At 39.6% G+C, this 19,707-nt stretch overlaps 1 protein-coding gene across 4 annotated transcripts in view; it reads right to left on the reverse strand.

The window, feature by feature from the left end:
• Positions 1 to 4,036: 4,036 nt before the first annotated feature.
• Positions 4,037 to 19,707, reverse strand: part of sephs1 (selenophosphate synthetase 1) — a 73,186-nt gene continuing 57,515 nt past the window's right edge. For 3 of the 4 annotated variants that reach the window (XM_063072626.1, XM_063072627.1, XM_063072629.1), the window contains 4 exons: positions 15,683 to 15,773; positions 12,896 to 12,995; positions 11,244 to 11,456; positions 6,616 to 9,166 (listed from right to left, as the gene is read on the reverse strand). In XM_063072626.1, coding sequence (XP_062928696.1) covers positions 8,952 to 9,166; positions 11,244 to 11,456; positions 12,896 to 12,995; positions 15,683 to 15,773 — 619 coding nt within the window. In that variant the 3' untranslated portion in view covers positions 6,616 to 8,951. Of the gene's footprint in view, positions 9,167 to 11,243; positions 11,457 to 12,895; positions 12,996 to 15,682; positions 15,774 to 19,707 lie in introns of all 4 variants that reach the window. The other variant, XM_063072628.1, reaches the window with a different exon arrangement.

The following is a 19,707-nucleotide window of genomic DNA, read 5'->3' on the forward strand; positions in this document are numbered from 1 at the left end:
CATGAGGGTTTCCTCCCACAGACCAAAGACACACCAGTTAGCAGGTTAATTGGTCATTATAAATTTTCCTGTCATTAGACTAGTGCTAGGTGGGGTGCTGGGAGGCACAGCTCACTGGGCCAGAATGGCCTACTCCATGCTGCAGCTCTAAATAAACAGCAAAATATTGGACATTTTGAACCTTCTCCAGCATTCACTGTGATTGCACCCAATCACAAGCATAGGTGGCTATAGACAAAATACAGAAAATACGATGAGAACAAATACTAATAGCTTATTTGTATGTCGTGGGTTGAAGAGTCCATTTCTCTATGTGACTATGACTCCAACACCATATTCCCACTGTCTCCCTATACCTTCTGATATCTACTGCAGCTAAAAATGTTATCTACTCAGCATATTCCACGTCCTCCACCTTCTGTGGAATCAGGTTGACACTAACTTTGTTTTGTGGCAGTACAGTGTGATACATAAAATGCACAAGTTTCAATAATATATTTTTAAAAAGTCATGCAAAAAAGTGAGGCAGAGTTTGTGGACCAGTCAGAAATCTGAAGACAGAGGGAAAGAAGCTGTTCCTAAAACATTGACAATAGGTCTTTAGGCTTCTATGCCTCCTCCTTGATGGTGGTAATGAGAAGAGAGCATGTACTGGGTCCTTAATGATGGCTGTCACCTTTTTGAGGTATGTGACATCCTTGATGGTGGGTGGCATAGATTGTTCCCACTATGGAGCTGGTTGGATCTACAAGCTCTGCAGCTTTTCCCAATCCTCTGCATTGGAGCCTCCATAACAGATGTTGGTGCAACCAGTCAGAATACTCTCCATGGTACAACTGTAGAAATTTGCTTATCTTTGGTGACATACCAAAGCTCCTCTAATTTCTAATAAAATATGGCTACCTTCTTTGTAATTACCACAATACATTGGGCCCAGAATACATCTTCAGAGATGCTGACCCCCAGGAACTTGAAACCTTACGAGCTGCCCAGTGAAGAAATTTCTTGTTTTACCTGTATCCTGAGACTGTGACCCCTAGCTCTGACTGCTCAGTAAACTCCAAACTGACAGCACTGCTGTTGAAGCGGTGGCTGCAGCTCTACTGGTCCCACTAATGAGATTAACTCTTGTTCTTTTAAATTCTCATGAATAGAGCTAGTCAATCCAACTACTCCTCCATGCTGTGATACAAGTTTTTCCATTAGACCTGTATGATAAACTTGACTTTTGTGTAAAGAATCTTCAGATCTTACTTACCAATATTTTCTAATGATCAATCTTCACTTAACATTTTAATTTCACCCTTGCAATTTCCATATATTTTGAGCCTTTCTGCAGTATTAAGCTCTCTGTATCTGACATACATCTTCCTTTTCTGCTTTAGTTTAGAGTGGCATCTGAGGAGTCTGTGTGCAAAGACGGCGTGCAGTCTAACAAGCGACCCTGTTGCACATTGCTAATGTGGATGGCGGGGAACTACATGGCCTCAAGCCACAGTCACCTTTACAGCTGCCCCAGGAAAGCAGTGTCAGAGTTGGTGTGCTCCACCGAGGGCGGTATTGTATAGCAACCAAGCTAGAGCTGGTGCTGTCACCCAGAGTTTGCTTGACAGAAGATAAGCTGTATTGTGTTCATTTGCAGATTGTTGCAACATTCATGGATTTGGGGTCCGTATGTGACTGTATTTCATTGGTATCTTGTATGTCCTTGCATCTTACATGTACCCGTGAGAGACTGTAGGAACTGCTTTGCACCCTGGCCACTCTTCATGTGGCTGTATTCATGGGTATTCAATTCACACATGGTTGAATGACACAAACCTGAATTTGACCTTACTATCTCACTGACCAAGGCATTGAACCAATCACCTTTTCTGTTGTAGCAATGTCATGAGCTCCCAAATCGTTTCTGAATTGAAATGCTTCAAGATGTATTTACCATTTTTGTTAAATTACTTGTCTAATAAAACAGCAGTATTCCAATTTAGATATAATTGTCTGCTTCTACTTCTATGCAATCTCCCAATAGATTATGATCAAAAGTACTGTTTTTAAAAAAAAGTGGCAGTGGCTTATAGTTCACTGCCTATGTCAACCACCATCAAGCTTCACTTCTTCTCCTCTCCTCCAAGTTGGCAGCAGCTTTCAGGAAACATGGGTTTAATCATTCTTTCTTGCGCATTTCTGCTATAATCTTCAGTTGTTACTTGTCCAGCTCATCCAATTTTCTAGTGGCCCCACTTATTGCCTCCGTTTACCTCAGGAAGGTGGAATGACCCAATCCTTTCTGACTTGATTGCATTTCACCCAATCTATGATGTTCATATTTTCACTAACAGGCAAGAACCCATTGATCACATTCCTAAAATACAAATCCTGAGGATTTGTGACTAATATGAAAAAATAACTTGACTGCAGTTCCTGAACTCACTTTTCACTAAGAATTGTGGACCCAGAAATAACTTCAGTCTTTGAAATGTACAGCTATTAAAATCATTCAGCTGATTGCACATCTGTCGAGTGTACAGCAGAGCAGTCAGGGTACCAAACATGAATCCAAAGGTTTGTCTATTGGTGTGGGTACATGGATTTCAATCCTTTCATGACCCTGGTTGGATAAATATAAAAGATCTATTGATTAAACTAAAGTAGTATCAGAATGTGAGAAAAACCTGCTCCAGATTCACTGATGCTCTTCAGGGAAGAAACTCACCCAGTTTTTCCAGTCTGAAATGCACGGGACCTAGATCCACATCAGGTGGTTAACCACTTTCTGGGCAGCATGGTAGCATAGCAGTTAGTGCAATTGTTTTACAGCTCCAACAATCACTGATTCACTTGGATTCCTGTCAGTCTGTAAGGAATTTGCACGCTCTCCTGTGTGGGTATGCTCTGGGGTTTCTGGTTTCCTCTAACATTCCAAAGACATTCGGGTTAGCAAGTTATGGCTGTGCTATATTGGCGCCAAAAGTGTGGCGACCCTTGTATACTGCCCAACACAATCCTTGCTTATTTGATTTGACACAAACAATGCATTTCACTGTATGTCTGATGTACATGTACATGTGACAGAGCTAGTTTTACTTCAATCTTTAAACAGCCAAAGTCACCCTGATCAGAGACAACCAACGATGGGAAGTACAGTGCAACCTATACCCAATGAGTAAAAATTCCATTTTAACTTCCTAGTTGTCACATAACTGAGTTTGTGTTTCAGGAGCGTTCACATTACTTTCCCGCATCCTGGTGGTTATCAGTCCTTCCTCTGGAAACAGACGGCCATTTCATGTTCAATTATCTAACCATCAGAACACACTGGAATTATTTAATTAATACACCAAATCATTTCTCATCTCCTTGCAGACTTTTAGCCCTATAGGGCTCTAGTTACTTATCCATAACCCTGTAATAGACTGTACAAGGCAAATATTTACAAAACCAAAAGCAGGTATAAAATGCATATTCCTCTATTCTTGTACTATTTTGCCCATTACCCTTGGCGAGGTTCCTATAAGCTTTCAGTAGAATGCATATACTTCAGATTTCCAGAGGGAACATCTTTACTTGCCACATCAACTTCCCTTCAATCGTCTCTTCCAGACTAGCCGTGTGTAACCTTGTGCAATTTTTTAAAATGTTTTACAGGGGTCAATGCTAAGGAACCCACTAGCATCCTGTTCATCTTTATATCTGTTCTTATTAAGTTTTATGTTCCAGTTTGATTAAAGATCACTCAATTAACCGGTATTTTGAAGGTGATCCTTATTCTTATCCACTGGCATAAAAATGGCAGCAGATCCCACAGTGGCACAAACTATGAGCTTATTTGCATTGCAATGTGGTCCTTCTGGATGCTCTTCTGATAGGTCAGAACTGAGCAATTACATTGGAGAACAAATTTTTTCAAAAGTGTTGCTTCCTCAGAATTTTTTATGATAGACTGCTTGAAGATGAACACAAATATAATTTCAGACTACTTGTATCATGTAGGAATTTGGAGAAACAAATTAACTTTTATTGAATATAATGTGTTTAATTGCATAATGGTGCTGATGTTCAACTAAGTTAAAAATATTTTGTTAATGAATTTCATTTGTACTGTGTCTGAGGCTTCTCGCTTAAGTGTCCAACAATAATTCGCCAGCATTGATGGATTCCACTTGCCCGGTTATCTTTTCTCCATGACCACAATGTCCTGGTGAAACCTTTCACCATGCTTGTCACTAACAGCACCAAGATTTGCAGGGAAGAAGTCTAAATGAGAATGCAGAAAATGAATCTTTAGTGACATGTTGCATTTCATGGTTTTATATGTTTGAAGCATGCTTCCAACCAGCTGCACATAGTTTGATGCGCTGTAGATGCCGAGAAAAATTTCAACAACTTCCTTGAATGCGTTCTATGTGATTTTCTCCAGTAACACTAGAAATTCTTTAAATTGCCTGTTATTGATGACCTGTTTGATTTGTGGACCAACAAAAATGCTTTCCTTAATCTTGGCATCAGTTATTCTCAAATATCAAAATTCTTCATAGAAATTTTTATGCCTGGTGCTAGCAAATTCCACCCTTAGTCCTGAACCCAATACTGTAATTATTACTAAAACCTGTCCTGCCATGCAGTAGCCGCACCACCTAAGCATGCCTGGACAAGATAGGAAACTTTCCAGTTTATATTGTAAGCAACATTTTAATTAACTTGAAATATGAATTGAAATAAAAAAACATAAGTTTATTTTTAAAAATGGTGCGTGATAGAGAAATTTCATGACGATTTTCATGATCAGTAGCCCAAAATTCATAAGATACCCCTAAAGGTATTCAGGAAGCAAAATCTTTGTTATCCAGTGTTACTTACCATTGCCTTGGAAACAAGAATGGGAATTCATGGTCGTTTAAAAAAAGCTATTATCTCAGATCAAGGAATCTCAAAGCTCCAAGATTAAACTCTGCCACATTTTCAAATCCATTCTAAAATTGCTACTACCATTGGGCGGGAGGTACAGGTTCAGAACAGTTATTACCCTTCAACCATCAGGTTTCTGAACCAGTGTGGATAATGTCACTCACCTCAACACTGAAACGATTCCACAAGTCATAGATTTGCTTTCAAAATGACTCTACAATTCATGTTTTCAGTTTTATTTATTTAAATTTTTAAATTATTTGCACAATTTGTCTTCTTTTGCACACTAGTCATTTGTCAGTCTTTGTTATTTGTAAATTCCTGCAAGAAAATGAATCTCAGGATTGTGTATGGAGATGTAGGTACTTTGTTAACAATTTACTGTGAACTTTGGAGAAAATGGTTTGAGTGGAATATCATGAATTTGTTTCAGCAACGACTGCTAGATGCCTCACAGAAGCTGATGCATGCAGAATAAGACCTCAATCAAATGCACCTGCAAACAAATTTCCCACATTGTTGCTGTGAATGTTAGCTTTTAAAGGTAAGTGGCTGAAAGCATGGGTAAAATAAAAAAGCCAAATTATAATCGAACACCTACACTTCTGAGCACAATTTTCAGATTTTATTTGAGTTTAGAATTAGTGATTACAGTCCTTTCACACCATTTGGTCTCTCCATTTACAAAAGCTGCTCCAAATTTCAACATGGAGGTAACTGCCAACATTTCCCCCCCCAAAAAACCTTCAGTACAATACTGGTCTGTAAAGCAGCTTATTTCAGACAAAAACCCTCTATTGAAATACATAACTAGTCAGAATTCCTATGCATGATGGTAAAGTCTCAGCCCAGTTAGCTCCCAAGCTTACAAAGGGAGCTGATATATAGGATAAACTAATATTGCTAGAGTCAATTCAGATTGTATTCTTAATATTTTTTAGTTCCTAAAGGTGTAGGTAGATTGATGTGGGGTTGAATCCATGTTAAATGCTGCTTTATTCAAACATTTGGTAGGATCCAGTCTGAATGCTTCATTCAGATTGCTTTTACTGTATAATTTTCTGTTCATACGAGATTCATATCTGTGGGATTACCTTTCTATGACTTGAGTTTAAGAAGCTTCGAAGACAGGCGAGATATTTTTGTACAGTAAATTTGTTAATAAATTTAAAACTATTGTATCAATAGTCAAAAAATATTAAATGAAAAATTCACTTATTTACTTTCCTTTTAAGAAGCTTCCTAGAATGGGGCCTTTAAGGCACAGACTCTTATTTTTGCCCACTTTCCAACTTTCAAAAACCTTCCCTAGAATACCCTTTGCAATCTCCAATTTCAAGTTTACTCCACTCCATTGTTTGGAACCAAAATGATGCTGAATTCAATCTATTGCAGACATACTTATAAGGGAGCATTAACAATGAAATAGAGACGGACTTCTTTCTCATGTCATTGAAAGAAAAGACATAACTCAATTAATCCTCAAGTAAATGCATGCTTTAGATATTGAGCTATGACAATGATGGGCTTTTAAGCCATCTGTAAACTAAAACAAGTTGCTTGAACAAATTCTTTGAACAAGTTGGTGCACCAGAACTATGTGAGCAGCAAAACTGACACTGACAAACACAAGTAACAAATCATTAGGATTTAACCCATTGGTCTCGACCAGAAAACCACAGGCTATTTCAATTCCGTAATGAGTTTAGATAGTTATTCTGCCATGATAAACTCACTAATCAGATAATGCCTTAAGCAGACCATACTGTTGATAAAAAGCAATAAAGTTTCTACTTGCTGGAGTTTGGAATTTACAAATTGCTGGGAGAGTTCAGCAGGGCAGGTAGCATCTGTGGAGAAATGGAAAGAATGTTAAACCTTTTAATAAGCTTTGACAATTGACAAAGGTGCTGTACCCAAAACAGCTGCAACATGCCCAACTGAAGGAAAGCAAACTTGGCACTCCACAAATGAGTCAACAACATCCAATAGTGATAAGTTGATAGAGCAAATTACTAGAAATATTTCCCAATAAATGTGGTATCAAAGTAAGATGTGCATCAGCATCCCTGCAGATGCAGAGTGAGTGAATGGACTAGATTCTAAACTTGTCTGCATCTCATTAGCAAATACTGATGCCAAACAAACATTTAAAAGTGTCTAGGCAACACACAAAATACTGGAGGAACTCAGCAGGCCATGTTGAGTTCCTCGAGCATTTTGTGTGTTGCTTTGATTTCCAGCGTCAGCAGATATTCTCATGTTTGTGATTTAAAATATCTAATTTATTTGGCCCTTAAATGATCCATTTTGCTTAAATTTTTCATTTTATGAAATAGCCCAATTCTTCACTAGGTACCTGATGTTGCTATTGTTGGATAAGCTTGCTCTTATGGGAGACAATGACAGTAGACAGAATAAACTTGTTGTTATAAACCTACCTTTCAGTTGATTATGAAGGAAAACTATTGTGGAATGCTCCAGTGCAGCAAGCATATCAATACCCTACTATTTGAAAAGAACTATTTAACAAGCATTAAAAAATTCCAACTTTTCAGAGGCCCAAATTCTAAAATATAGAAGTACAAATACAGTCAAGACATGTACTTCACAACAGAATTTAGCACATACTAGGGCAAATAATTGATTATGTCCAACAACCAGCAAATGTAATTATAAACCACCAAAGCTAGAGCATTATTACAAAATGCCTGGGAGAAACTAATTCATAGTAATAATGCAGGATGAGAAGGGTAAAGGAAACAGAAATAAGATCAACAGCAATCTTAGCAAATTTTGAATTTAATGAACTGGGTTATTGTGCTGTGAGAAACCTTCATAGGGAAAGATGAGGGGCAGGGACAGAGGAAGAGAATGCGCTGGGGAAGCAGGGAAAAAAGGCCCCCAAGTAACAAAATCTCAATCTTCATACACTTTAACATATTATACAGAGACAAAGGCATGTACTGAAAAATAACATACATGGAGTGGGGCAGGGAGAAAGGAAAAACTTTAAATATTCATTAGAGTATGCAAATTCAAGATATGACATCAGCAATATTATTCAGATTTAACAGAATAGCAGGGAATCAATAGAGCATAATTAAAAAAATAAAAACTAAGTTGTTTTATGCTAAAGATTAGTTGCATTTATAGAAAAGCAGATGCAGATATCATTTTACAAAATATAAAATGTATTAAACACTAATAACCACAGCACATAGTCAACATAATTGATTACTTTAAAAAAAAGTCATAGTGTAGTTCAATCTGAGCTTCAATCTTAGAGTACTTTACAGTAGCTCTCTTTTGGTCTGCGACATTTCCTGCATGATAAAACAGCGAACCACAGTGTAGACTAGCACATACATCTGTGTCTGCTACAAAAGAACAAATAGAAAACATACCATGATAACATTATTTAAGATTTGCCTAATTGGACAGAAGTACTTCTCCTTCGAGTGAAGTGCTGGCCATGCGAATATAGCACAGAGGACCTACTTGTGTTTTGTTTTTATACAGAGAGAGCAACTGAGTGAAGTCAACACTAACATTACATCTTAACTGTGTGAATAAACATTACAAACCAAAGACCAAATGAAATCATGCATACTGCTGCATTCCACTATCCGCTGCAACAACTGCAATCTGCAACTTTCTCTGAAAAGCTTTCAAGGCAACAGACTTGCAGGCACACAGTTTTCGTAATATATTGACCAGACAAATGAAATGGTGCTGCACTGCTGTTGGTAGAGTGTGCTCTATGTGAAGCACGTTAAGGAGAGCCTATGTGGCACAGACAGTAAGTGTCTATAGATTCAAAATGAATCAACAGTATTGGATAATAAATTCTCAACTTAGAAGCTGCCTTAGTATTAGGTGCATCTTCAGTTAATGTAACAGAAAAACAAGGCAATGGATTTATTTGATATCCACGCAACGTCTGCCAGAAGGCCGACACTCGGCAGACAAGTTAAATTTACAAAGTTGCTTGGGATGGCATCAGAATTGCAATAAACGTCATGTGTCTGGGTGCTTGGTTTTCTTTAAGACGTGGCACCAGGAGTTGGATTAACATTTTGTGTTGCAACCGTTGGAGCGACTTCAATGATCCGTGGTTTATCTATGATCCTGGCAGTGCGATTGCCCTTCTCCACTATTCCAATAATCCAAGCCTGGTAGCCTTCACCGTATTTTGGTGATTTTATTTCTGCACAAAACCGAGCTGCTTGTTCTCGTGGAAGACAAATCAAAAGGCCACCTGCAAAGGAGCATGTTACAGGAGTCAAGTGTCTTATTTGACTTTCACAAGATGGTAACAGATCACCAAGTTTCAAGAAAAAAAAATCACTGATAACAAGGAACAGCAAGGTAGTGTTCATGGTCCATTCAGAAATCTGATGGCAGAGGGGAAGAAGCCGTTCTTGAATCACTGAGTGTGGGCCTTCAGGTTCCTATACCTCTACACTGATGGTAGTAATGAGAAGAGGGCATGCCTCCGGTTGGTGAGGGTCCATAATGATGGATGCCCCCTTCTAGAGGCACAAACCAAATATGTGGTCTTTTCCCTGCTCCCCCACCACTTAATTATCGAATATCTGCCAGCTACAACATTGTGTTTTCCTTCATTTTCTCCCATTCAATGGCCACTTCCTCTAACACATGATGGCTGGCATTCTGCATTCTTCTACACTGCCCTAATTGGATAGAATTAGGTTTTACAGATTTTCTCTCTTTTCCCCCAATTACTTCACATCAAATCTGTTCTGATTCCCCACACCATTCCTAAGATGATCAAGCTCTGCAGCAAACTATCCAGATCTTGCGTATATTCCGTAAAAGCAATCCTATTATTCTTCTGGCAACATACATCAAAGTTGCTGGTGAACGCAAACAACAGGAATTCTGCAGATGCTTCTTCTGGCTCATGATTCTCAGAGACCTATCTGCAGATAGCCTTGCTGTTCACAAACTCCTGCACCCAACATTCGTATATCTACTCTACTTCAATTGTATCTGTTTTATTCTAACTATACAAGGCATTTTTTTTTGTTAATTTAGCACACTACTTTGCACTCCGCTCTAAAATATGCAATTTTAAATACTGCTTGAAATTTACAGGAGCCAAAGTTTCGCAGACAACGAGAAACAACAGTTACTTTTTGATAATGTTCCCTCAATTCCCCCCCCCCCCCCCCCAAATGTGTGGACCAACCATTGCTCTGAACAGGAATTAATTTATTTATTTTTACAGCCTGAAAACGGCACAGCACTTAATTTTTTTTTGTGATATGCATATTAAACAAACAAACCACAACAAAAGTAAATGATGTCAGGCAGTCAAAACAACTAACTGGCAGAATGGCAAAAATAAAATATGTTTTAAACACTGGTGTTCAACAATGAACTACTGACTTCCATTCTGTGTTTATTATTATTTCTAACAGTATTGTAACTTTGAAACACTAGCAGTGTAAATATATTGAAGTTCTAAAATGTTTCAAAGTTGTGGTATGTTTATTATTTAGAAAATTCGTAGATTATCAATTAACACAATCACATTATTTTAATATTAACAATTACAATTTTTTTTTGTTTCTGTTTGCGCGATTTTTCTTTGTGTGTGGGAGGGCAGAGTTTGATTATTTTCCTTGAACAGGTTCCATGGTTCTCTTTGTTTCATGGATATATATGGGGAAGACGAATCTCAGGGTTGTATATTGAATAAACACATTAACTGAATTTCAAAATTATATTAACATACTGTATAAAATGAAAATTCTAGCTACATGGCAACAAAGACTGTGCACAGGAGCATCTGAGTTACTGAAGCTGCCGCACTCCCACACATCTTAGAGGGAACAGAGCCTTTTGGGTGAAATTATTATTTATAATTATGTTACTTTACTGTGGCCGTCTACTCAAATAGGCAGGTGCTTTTAAAAGAAAGAAGAAATTAACTTTGTCACATGTACACTGAAACATCAAAATATACAGTGAAATTGGTCATTGACACAAATGACCCACACAATCCGAGTATTGTGCTGGGGGCAGCCCGCAATTGTCAACACGCTTCCAGCGCCAACTTAACATGCCCACAACTTAGTAACAGTAACCCATACATCTTTGGAATGTGAGGGGAAACCAGAGCACCAGGAGGAAATCCATCCCATTGCAAGGAGAGCATACAAACTCCTAACAGTGATGGAATTGAACCGTGTTCACTGGCACTGTAAAGTGTTTCACAAACCACTATGCTACCATGCCGACCCTGTAGTTTAAGGATATAACAGCAGTTAAAATAAATCACTAATTTATAAAATATCAATGAAATCTACCTGATGTTTCAGGGCAAGTGCCATGCATCAATCCAAACATGTTTCCACAAGCTTTGCTTACAGCTGCCATTTTAGCAAGGACAGGGAGGTTATGGATGACAAATGACACCTCATTTCGCTGCTGTTTTGCCAGGTTCTGTGCATGCCCGAGAATCCCAAAGCCTGTGATATCCGTTGCTGCATGTGCATTGAAGGTGTGCATAAGGCCAGCAGCTGCAAATAAAACAAAAATGTCAAAACTGTGGCTGTATTTATAGACATATGCCATAAGCAATTTAGAGATGAGTTGCTGACTGTACACTGTGTCCAATATCAATGAACATTGGAGCAAATAATCAAAACTTGATGAATAAACTACTGGAGGAACTCAGGTCAAGCAGCAGCTGTGGACGTAGTCTTGACGCAGGGTCCTGATCAGAACCAGTGGCTCCACGAATGCTGATTTCCTCCAACAGTTTGTTTATTGCTCCAGAATTCTGCGTCTTGAGTCTCGTAAATCAAATTGGATATCAGATGCAATTACTATTTTAAAAACAGACAGAAGGTTCCTTCAGCACAAAGTAACTTCAAATTCATGTCATAAGCTCCGTTCCATAACCAAGAAACGGGGGAACACTTGCGTAACTGCTATCCCAACATTTAAGTCTATTTATTAAATATCTCATTATTTAAAAATACACCAATAATTTCAGAAAGTAGCTGCTGCTGCTGTAATAAACTGGAAATTTAATTTCACCAAGAGGGCCCACAAAATATTTACTTCATTATGAGGTGGAGCAAATAATATATTAGATTCTTTTTAAAAAAAAAGCCCTTTTAGTAAACAAGTACAAAAATTGCAGAATAAGACCATGTAGTTCTGCTATTTACTATCATGGACGACATAATATTTGGTCTCAACCTCACATCCCTATGTCTGCCGATTCCCACTGTATTTCAACGATTTACAACTTTTTGAAAATGTTCCTGCACATCTTAATTGTCAACCACCTTATCTAGAAATTGTATGTCCAAAGACTAAGACATGTCAATCCTCATCATAGTATCCAGCACTGTCATGCCCCTCCAGAACCGTGAGTTCCAGAAAAATCAGCTCATTTTTCTAAAGTCCATTATGCCCAGACTTTAAGTTTATTGAGGTCAGCTTCTTCAAGAGCTCAGAAGATAAATGCAACACTGACCATAAACAAGGAAAATGGAAGTTTGATTGCAGGTACTTGCCAATTAGGCAGACTTCAACCAAAGTGGAGCTGCCTTCAATTTCCCTAAAGACCCCTTCTGATCAACAGTCAAAGGAAAACTGTGGGGAAGTAACTCACATCCTGCAGAAAAATTTAGAGGTTTTAGCACTAAAGCCCATCTTTAAAATACCACAGCATGAATGTTCGAAAACAGAAAATGCTGGAAATGGATAGCAGGCAGTGAAAGAGTTTTCAGATCAGTAATTTTTCAATCTTCACAAAAATAATGAAAAAATGTAGTTAAGCGAAGTTGTCCCTGAAGTGGAAAAGCCATTCGGAGACCACCAGCACAGATCTCCTTCTGATGCTGTAAAGGCCTTCACCCATTCTCAAAGTTGCCTTTGTTTTGAAAAAGAAAATTGAGATAGCCAGAAAAGAGCATCAAAAATAGAGCAACGATTCAGTGCATACCAGTTCTGTTCAACCGTGCCATATTCATCATTGCTTCTTGGTAAGCTAGTTCCACATCTTCTTGTGTGACAACAAGCTTAATCTTATTCCATTTTTCTGGCTGTTGGTAAAATATGAGACATCTATCATAAGTAGCATGAAAAATAGTTCCCGTGTACTAGGATTAATTTTACAAATATTCCACTCTTTGCACAATGTTGCATACAGAAATACGTAGAGTATGAAATGAGGTGGAAACCAAGCCTGAATTCGTTAGCTTACTGCAGATAATCAAAATTCCAAAAATAAGTTTATAAAATGACCGCTTAACTATCGAAATTCTATAATAGTTTAAAGTTCAAAGTCAAATTTATTATTAGAGTACATACATTCTACCACATAGAACCCTGAGATTCTTTGTCTGCAGGCATACTTAGCAAATCTATAGAGTAGTAACTGTAAACAGGATCGTAAACATTCAGAACTGTAAACAAACTATGCAAATGCAGATAATAAATAAATAACAAGCATTAAATAAGAGTCCTTAAATGAGAAGCATCAACTTTTGTTCGAGAGCCTGATGGTTCTTGAACTTGGTGGCAAGAGTCCTGAGGCAGTTGTACCTTCTACCTGATGGCAGCAGTGACAAAACAGCATGACCTGGGTGGCCAGATACTGCTTTTCTATGGCAACGCTTCATGTAGATGTGCTCAATGGTTGGGAGTGTTTTACTTGTGATGCACTCGGCCAAATCCACTAGCTTTGGTAGGATTTTCTGCTCAAAGGCATTGGTGTTCCCATACCAATGCAGCCAGTAAGCACATATCTATAGAAGTTTGCCAAGGTTTTTGATGACATGTTGAATCACAGCAGACACCTGAGGAAGTAGAGGTGTTGTCGTGCTTTCTTTGTGATTTATATGACGAGTCCAGGACAGATCCTCTGAGATAGTGACATCAAGGAATTTAAAGTTACTGACCCTCTCCACCTCTGATCCTCCAATGATTACTGGCTCATATGCCTCTGGTTTCCCTCTCCTGAAGTCTACTATCAGTTCCCTGATATTGAGTGAGAGGTTGTTATTAAACAATTCAACCAAATTTTCAATTTCCCTCCTGTTTGCTGATTCATCACCTTTGATACAGTGCACAACAGTGGTGTCATCAGCAAACTTGTATATGGTGTTGGAGCTGTACTTAGCCACACAGTCATGGGTGTAAAGCGAGTAGAGCAGGGGGCTAAGAACACATCCCTGAAGTGTTCCAGTGCTGATGGAGATTGTGGAGGAGATGTTTTTGCCAATCCAAACTGGCTAAGGTCTACAAGTGAGCAGACCTAGGATCCAATTGCACAAATTGGTATTGAGGCCCAGGAATTAAACAGTGATGTGCAAGTATTCATGGGTAATACTACTGAAATGGAAATTAAAATTAAGGATTTTGCTGTAAAATGATACAATAAATTTTCACTTGAATAATACAAAAATGAAGAAATACTTTAATTCAAACAGTTTTATGTTGAGTTCCAACATCTAGCAGTAGTCATCCTATACTCACAAATATTATTCATCAGGTCAACATACATACAACAGCTTATTACACTGAAGCCCAAGTCTAAATGGATCATTATTCTCAGAATGAAAAACAAATTGCTGAAAGGCACACTCGAAACTTCTATAAAATCTGCTTTGAAATACAATAGATTTAAACATTTAATCCAACACTAGCAAACACACTACACAAAATGAATATATGGTTGAACATTGGCAAGAAAGATAAATAACATGCTTGTGGGTTGTGAGGAAGATGGTACTGCTTCAGAGGGACATGGATAGGCTGTAAATAGACAAGTGAATAATGCAATATGTTGTGGAAAAGTGAGAGGTTACCTATTTTGATTGAAAACAAACATTATTTTTTAGGTGACAACAGAAAAGGTATTGATGCTCAGAGGTAATTAGGATCCCCGTATGCAAATTACTGAATTTTAGTATAGGAGGCATGGTAGTGTAGCAGTTGGCATAACACTATTACAGTGCCAGCAACCGGGTTCAATTCATTGCTGTCAGTAAGGAGTCTGTACATTCTCTCTATGATCGCATGGATTTCCTCCGGGTGCTCTGGTTTCCTTCCACATTCCAAAGTACGTCCGGGTTAGTAGATTAATTGGGCTCATGGGAGTAACTGAGCAGTGAGGCTCATTGGGCTGGGAGGGCCTGGTGCCATGCTGCAAGTCTAAATTATGCGGAAGGCTATTATTTCAAGGGCATTTGAGTTCAACAATGAAGAGGTCTTATACTAATTATACTGGGCCCTAGTGAGATACACCCGGAATATTGTAAGAAAGTCAGGTATCCCTACACAAGGAATGCAACTCAAGATGTCACTGAGCATGATCAAGATTTGACATACATTTACATAAGGGAATTGAGCAGTATGCACTTGGTTCTGGAGAGACCACAGTGATAAAACGAATACCAGATGTGATCTTATCAAAGGATGATAAGCAATGGTCAACCACTGCTTCTATTTGTCATACTCTTAAAAAGATAACTGTAACCTTTTTGATGTGTGCATATTCTTGAGGATCATGGCTTTTGCTTATATTCCAGCATTTAGTCTACAACACTGACAAGAAATAGAATACAGTTAGTAGCTCAACCTTAAGTTCAAGAAAGGTGGCAATTAGTTTGAACTGCCAATTTTCTTTGAAAAGCAGACAAGAATGGGCTTAAAAGCAATTATATGCAGTTTATCACACAATATAAAAAGCAAAACAATGTACCACTACAGAAGCTCAGTTACTCACTATATCAAGCCACTGATGTACAGCCACTGCTACTTGAGTCCCAAGTGGTTTTGTTAATACCAATACATCGCCTGGTACTGCATTGTCTGGCCTGCAAAATATTCAAAAAACACTTTTAGCGTCTCCACAATGATGAACTCACCACTCCATCTGTCAACAGTTAAGGCATATGTACACGTAAGAGCATCAATCCGGTAAACTAATACAAATAGTTCAATGCAGACTTGGCAGATTTCTGAAGGAATGTGATCCTGAACAGATTATATACATGTGTAAGATTAGCACTTCTCTGGAAGAGATGTGTTGAAAACCAAGCCACAACAATTCTGTAATTGTTCTCAATTGTTTTAAGACTACTTAAAAATGAGTAAAACAAAAGCATACAATGTTACAAAATAGCTTACACCATAACACCATCCCCACAAGTTTCTACCAAGTTATTTTTTTCCTTTCTATTTTGTAGTAGCAGTGCAATCACTCGAGCAAAACATGATGATCTCCTAGGGGTTGCCTATTATTGGGTCCTCAGGTGCCTGAGATGGCCAATTCAGGATCAACATATTCTGATGCAGTGTGAGCAAGAGTAAGTGTGGCTGTGGTTAGTGGTTGGGTCTTTTGGTTGTTTAGAGGCTCCTTTTACAGCTGCCACTTTTTCCCCTGTAGCACAGCCAAGGTTGGTCTCATCTATCGCAGCTCCCTCTTGAACACATTCCCTCAGGTGTTATCTAGCGAGTGCAATGTCTTTCTAGTTTTTAAATATGTAATGTTGAATTTCTTCAGGATGATTTTGATAATATCTTTGAAGCATTTCATTCATTAACCGACCTTCCTACAACTGGGAATAAACAATCTGTTGAGGGAGACAAGTTAGGCACCAAAATAACATGATCTATCCATTGGAGATTTGAAGAAGAAGAAAGCCCTTAACTCCAAGTGGAGTCATCCGGACACTGTCATGAAGGAGTTTTTTTAAGCAGGCTTTCTTATTTTTACGAGGCCAAGTTGCTAGCTCAACACTCAACCCAGCACAGATGGAAAGCATGCAAGGGAGCCAGCTGGATTTGAACTCCGGAGCCTTCTCTCTGAAGTCCGGCGCTGATGCCACTACGCCACTAGCCGGCATCCATTGGAGATGGCATTGCTTTATTGTGTTGAAGGCGCTGTTCATATTGGCCTCAGAGTACAATGATGCTGTTGTGTTTGTCCTTCCAGTTGATACTCAAAAATCTTTCCTAAGGATCTTTAGTGGTATTGTTCCAGGGCTTTCGGGTGTCTACTGTATGTGGTCCACAATTTAGCTCCATACAGTAATGAAGTAAGGACAGCTACATGATACAGTAATGTAGAAGGATAATGTAGGAAGGATCTCCAATTGCTTTATTAGAGAATGCTGGCAAGGTCAGCATTTATTGTGCCGGGAAAGCAATGGTGACCCACACTCTGGAAATCATTGGCTTGCTAGACTACTTCAGATGATAATTAATAGTCAAACATTTCTGCACATCTGGCCGGACAGCTTAAGGATGGCAGACTTGTTCTGAGGTACATCGATGAGCCAGATAGGGTTTTGCAATAACCCAGTAGTTCTGCAGTTTTCAGAAAGGAGTTTAAAAAAATAATTCCATATTAAATCCCAGTTTCCATAGTATTTGAACTCTCACCTCTGGATTATTAGGTCAGTATAACTAGTCAGGTAATTCAATCACACCACCAGCACAATAATGCCAAATGTCAAAGCAATAGTGACAAGAGTATTTATTTCTCCTACAAACTAGAAATAATGCACTTGAAAACAAAATAACCCCAAAACGTTAGGATGCAATTCACATTAGAAGGAAAATACTCAACAGAACATTTTCATCATGTTTCTCCTCACTACTTCTGTTGGTCTTAGCTACAAAGCCTTTCATTCTTTACCCAGCTGGCTTGTTCACAACCCTTGATATTTTGGCACTGGGTAAACAGCAGCCAAGTATAGTATAATTTTCAGGAGACGTCACATAGCTGTGCTTTCACAGTCATACCTTATTGATCCCGGGGGAAATTGGTTTTCGTTACAGTTGCACCATAAATAATAAATAGTAATAAAACCATAAATAGTTAAATAGTAATATGTAAATTATGCCAGGAAATTATGAAATAAGTCCAGGACCGGCCTATTGGCTCAGGGTGTCTGACCCTCTAAGGGAGGAGTTGTAAAGTTTGATGGCCACAGGCAGGAATGACTTCCTATGACACTCTGTGTTGCATCTCGGTGGAATGAGTCTCTGGCTGAATGTACACCTGTGCCCACCCAGTAAATTATGTAGTGGATGGGAGACATTGTCCAAGATGGCATGCAACTTAGACAGCATCCTCTTTTCAGACACCACCGTGAGAGTCCAGTTCCATCCCCACAACATCACTGGCCTTACCAATGAGTTTGCTGATTCTGTTGGTGTCTGCTACCCTCAGCCTGCTGCCCCAGCACACAACAGCAAACATGTTAGCACTGGCCACCACAGACTCGTAGAATATCCTCAGCATCATTCGGCAGATGTTAAAGGACCTCAGTCTCCTCAGGAAATAGAGACGGCCCTGACCCTTCTTGTAGACAGCCTCAGTGTTCTTTGACCAGTCCAGTTTATTGTCAATTCGTATCCCCAGGTATTTGTAATCCTCCACCATGTCCACATTGACCCCCTGGATGGAAATAGGGGTCACCGGTACCTTAGCTCTCCTCTGGTCTACGACCAGCTCCTTAGTCTTTTTCACATTAAGCTACAGATAATTCTGCTCACATCATGTGACTAAGTTTCCTACCGTAGCCCTGTACTCAGCCTCATCTCCCTTGCTGATGCATCCAACTATGGCAGAGTCGTCCGAAAACTTCTGAAGATGACAATTCCTTGCAGTAGTTGAAGTCCAAGGTGTAAATAGTGAAGAGAAAGGGAGACAAGACAGTCCCCTGTGGAGCCCCAGTGCTGCTGATCACTCTGTCGGGCACACAGTGTTGCAAGGACATGTACTGTGGTCTGCCAGTCAGGTGATCAAGAATCCATGACACCAGGGAAGCATCCACCTGCATCGCTGTCAGCTTCTACCCCAGCAGAGCAGGGTGGATGGTGTTGAACGCACTGGAGAAGTCAAAAAACATGACCCTCACAGTGCTTGCTGGCTTGTCCAGGTGGGCGTAGACACGGTTCAGCAGGTAGACGATGGCATCCTCAACTCCTAGACAGGGCTCGTAGGTGAACTGGAGGGGATCTAACTGTGGCCTGACCATAGGCCGGAGCAGCTCCAGAACAAGTCTCTCCAGGGTCTTCATGATGTGGGAGGTCAATGCCACCGATCTGTAGTCATTGAGGCCGCTGGGGCGCGGTGTATTCGGCACAGGGACAAGGCAGGACGTCTTCCACAGTACAGGAACCCTCTGGAGCTTCAGGCTCAGGTTGAATACATGGTGAAGTACTCCACATAGCTGAGAGCACAGGCTTTGTGCACCCTGGTACTGACACCATCCAGTCCTACAGCCTTGCTCGTTTCAGCTGTCTTCTCACCTGTTCAGCTGTGAAGCCCACCTAATTGGTTTCATGTGGGGAAAGGGTATAGTCGTGAGAGCAGGGTGGAGGATTGTGAGGAGGGGTAGGAGGGGAGAGTAGAATGTGTGTTGGTTGGGGGCCGACAACAGATGGCTCATGTGGGGGATGGGCAGGGGTCACAATGTCACATCTGTTAAAGAACAGGTTAAGTTCATTGGCCCTGTCCACACTGCCTTCAGCTCCTCTGTTGCTAGTTTGCCGGAACCCAGTGATGGTCCTCATCCCCCTCCAGACCTCTCATGTTGTTCTGCTGGATTTTCCACTCAAGCTTCCTCCTGTACTTGTCTTTAGCCTCCCTGATCCTGGCTTTCTGGTCCCTCTGTACTGCCCTCAGCTCCTCCCTATTTCCATCTCTAAACGCCCTCTTTTTAGCGTTCAGGATGTCCTCAATGTCCTTTCTCACCCATGGCTTGTTATTTGAATAACAAAGGACAATTCTTGTCG

Source organism: Mobula hypostoma, chromosome 20 (genome assembly GCF_963921235.1).
Source record: "Mobula hypostoma chromosome 20, sMobHyp1.1, whole genome shotgun sequence".
In the NCBI taxonomy this organism is placed as follows: domain Eukaryota; kingdom Metazoa; phylum Chordata; class Chondrichthyes; order Myliobatiformes; family Myliobatidae; genus Mobula; species Mobula hypostoma.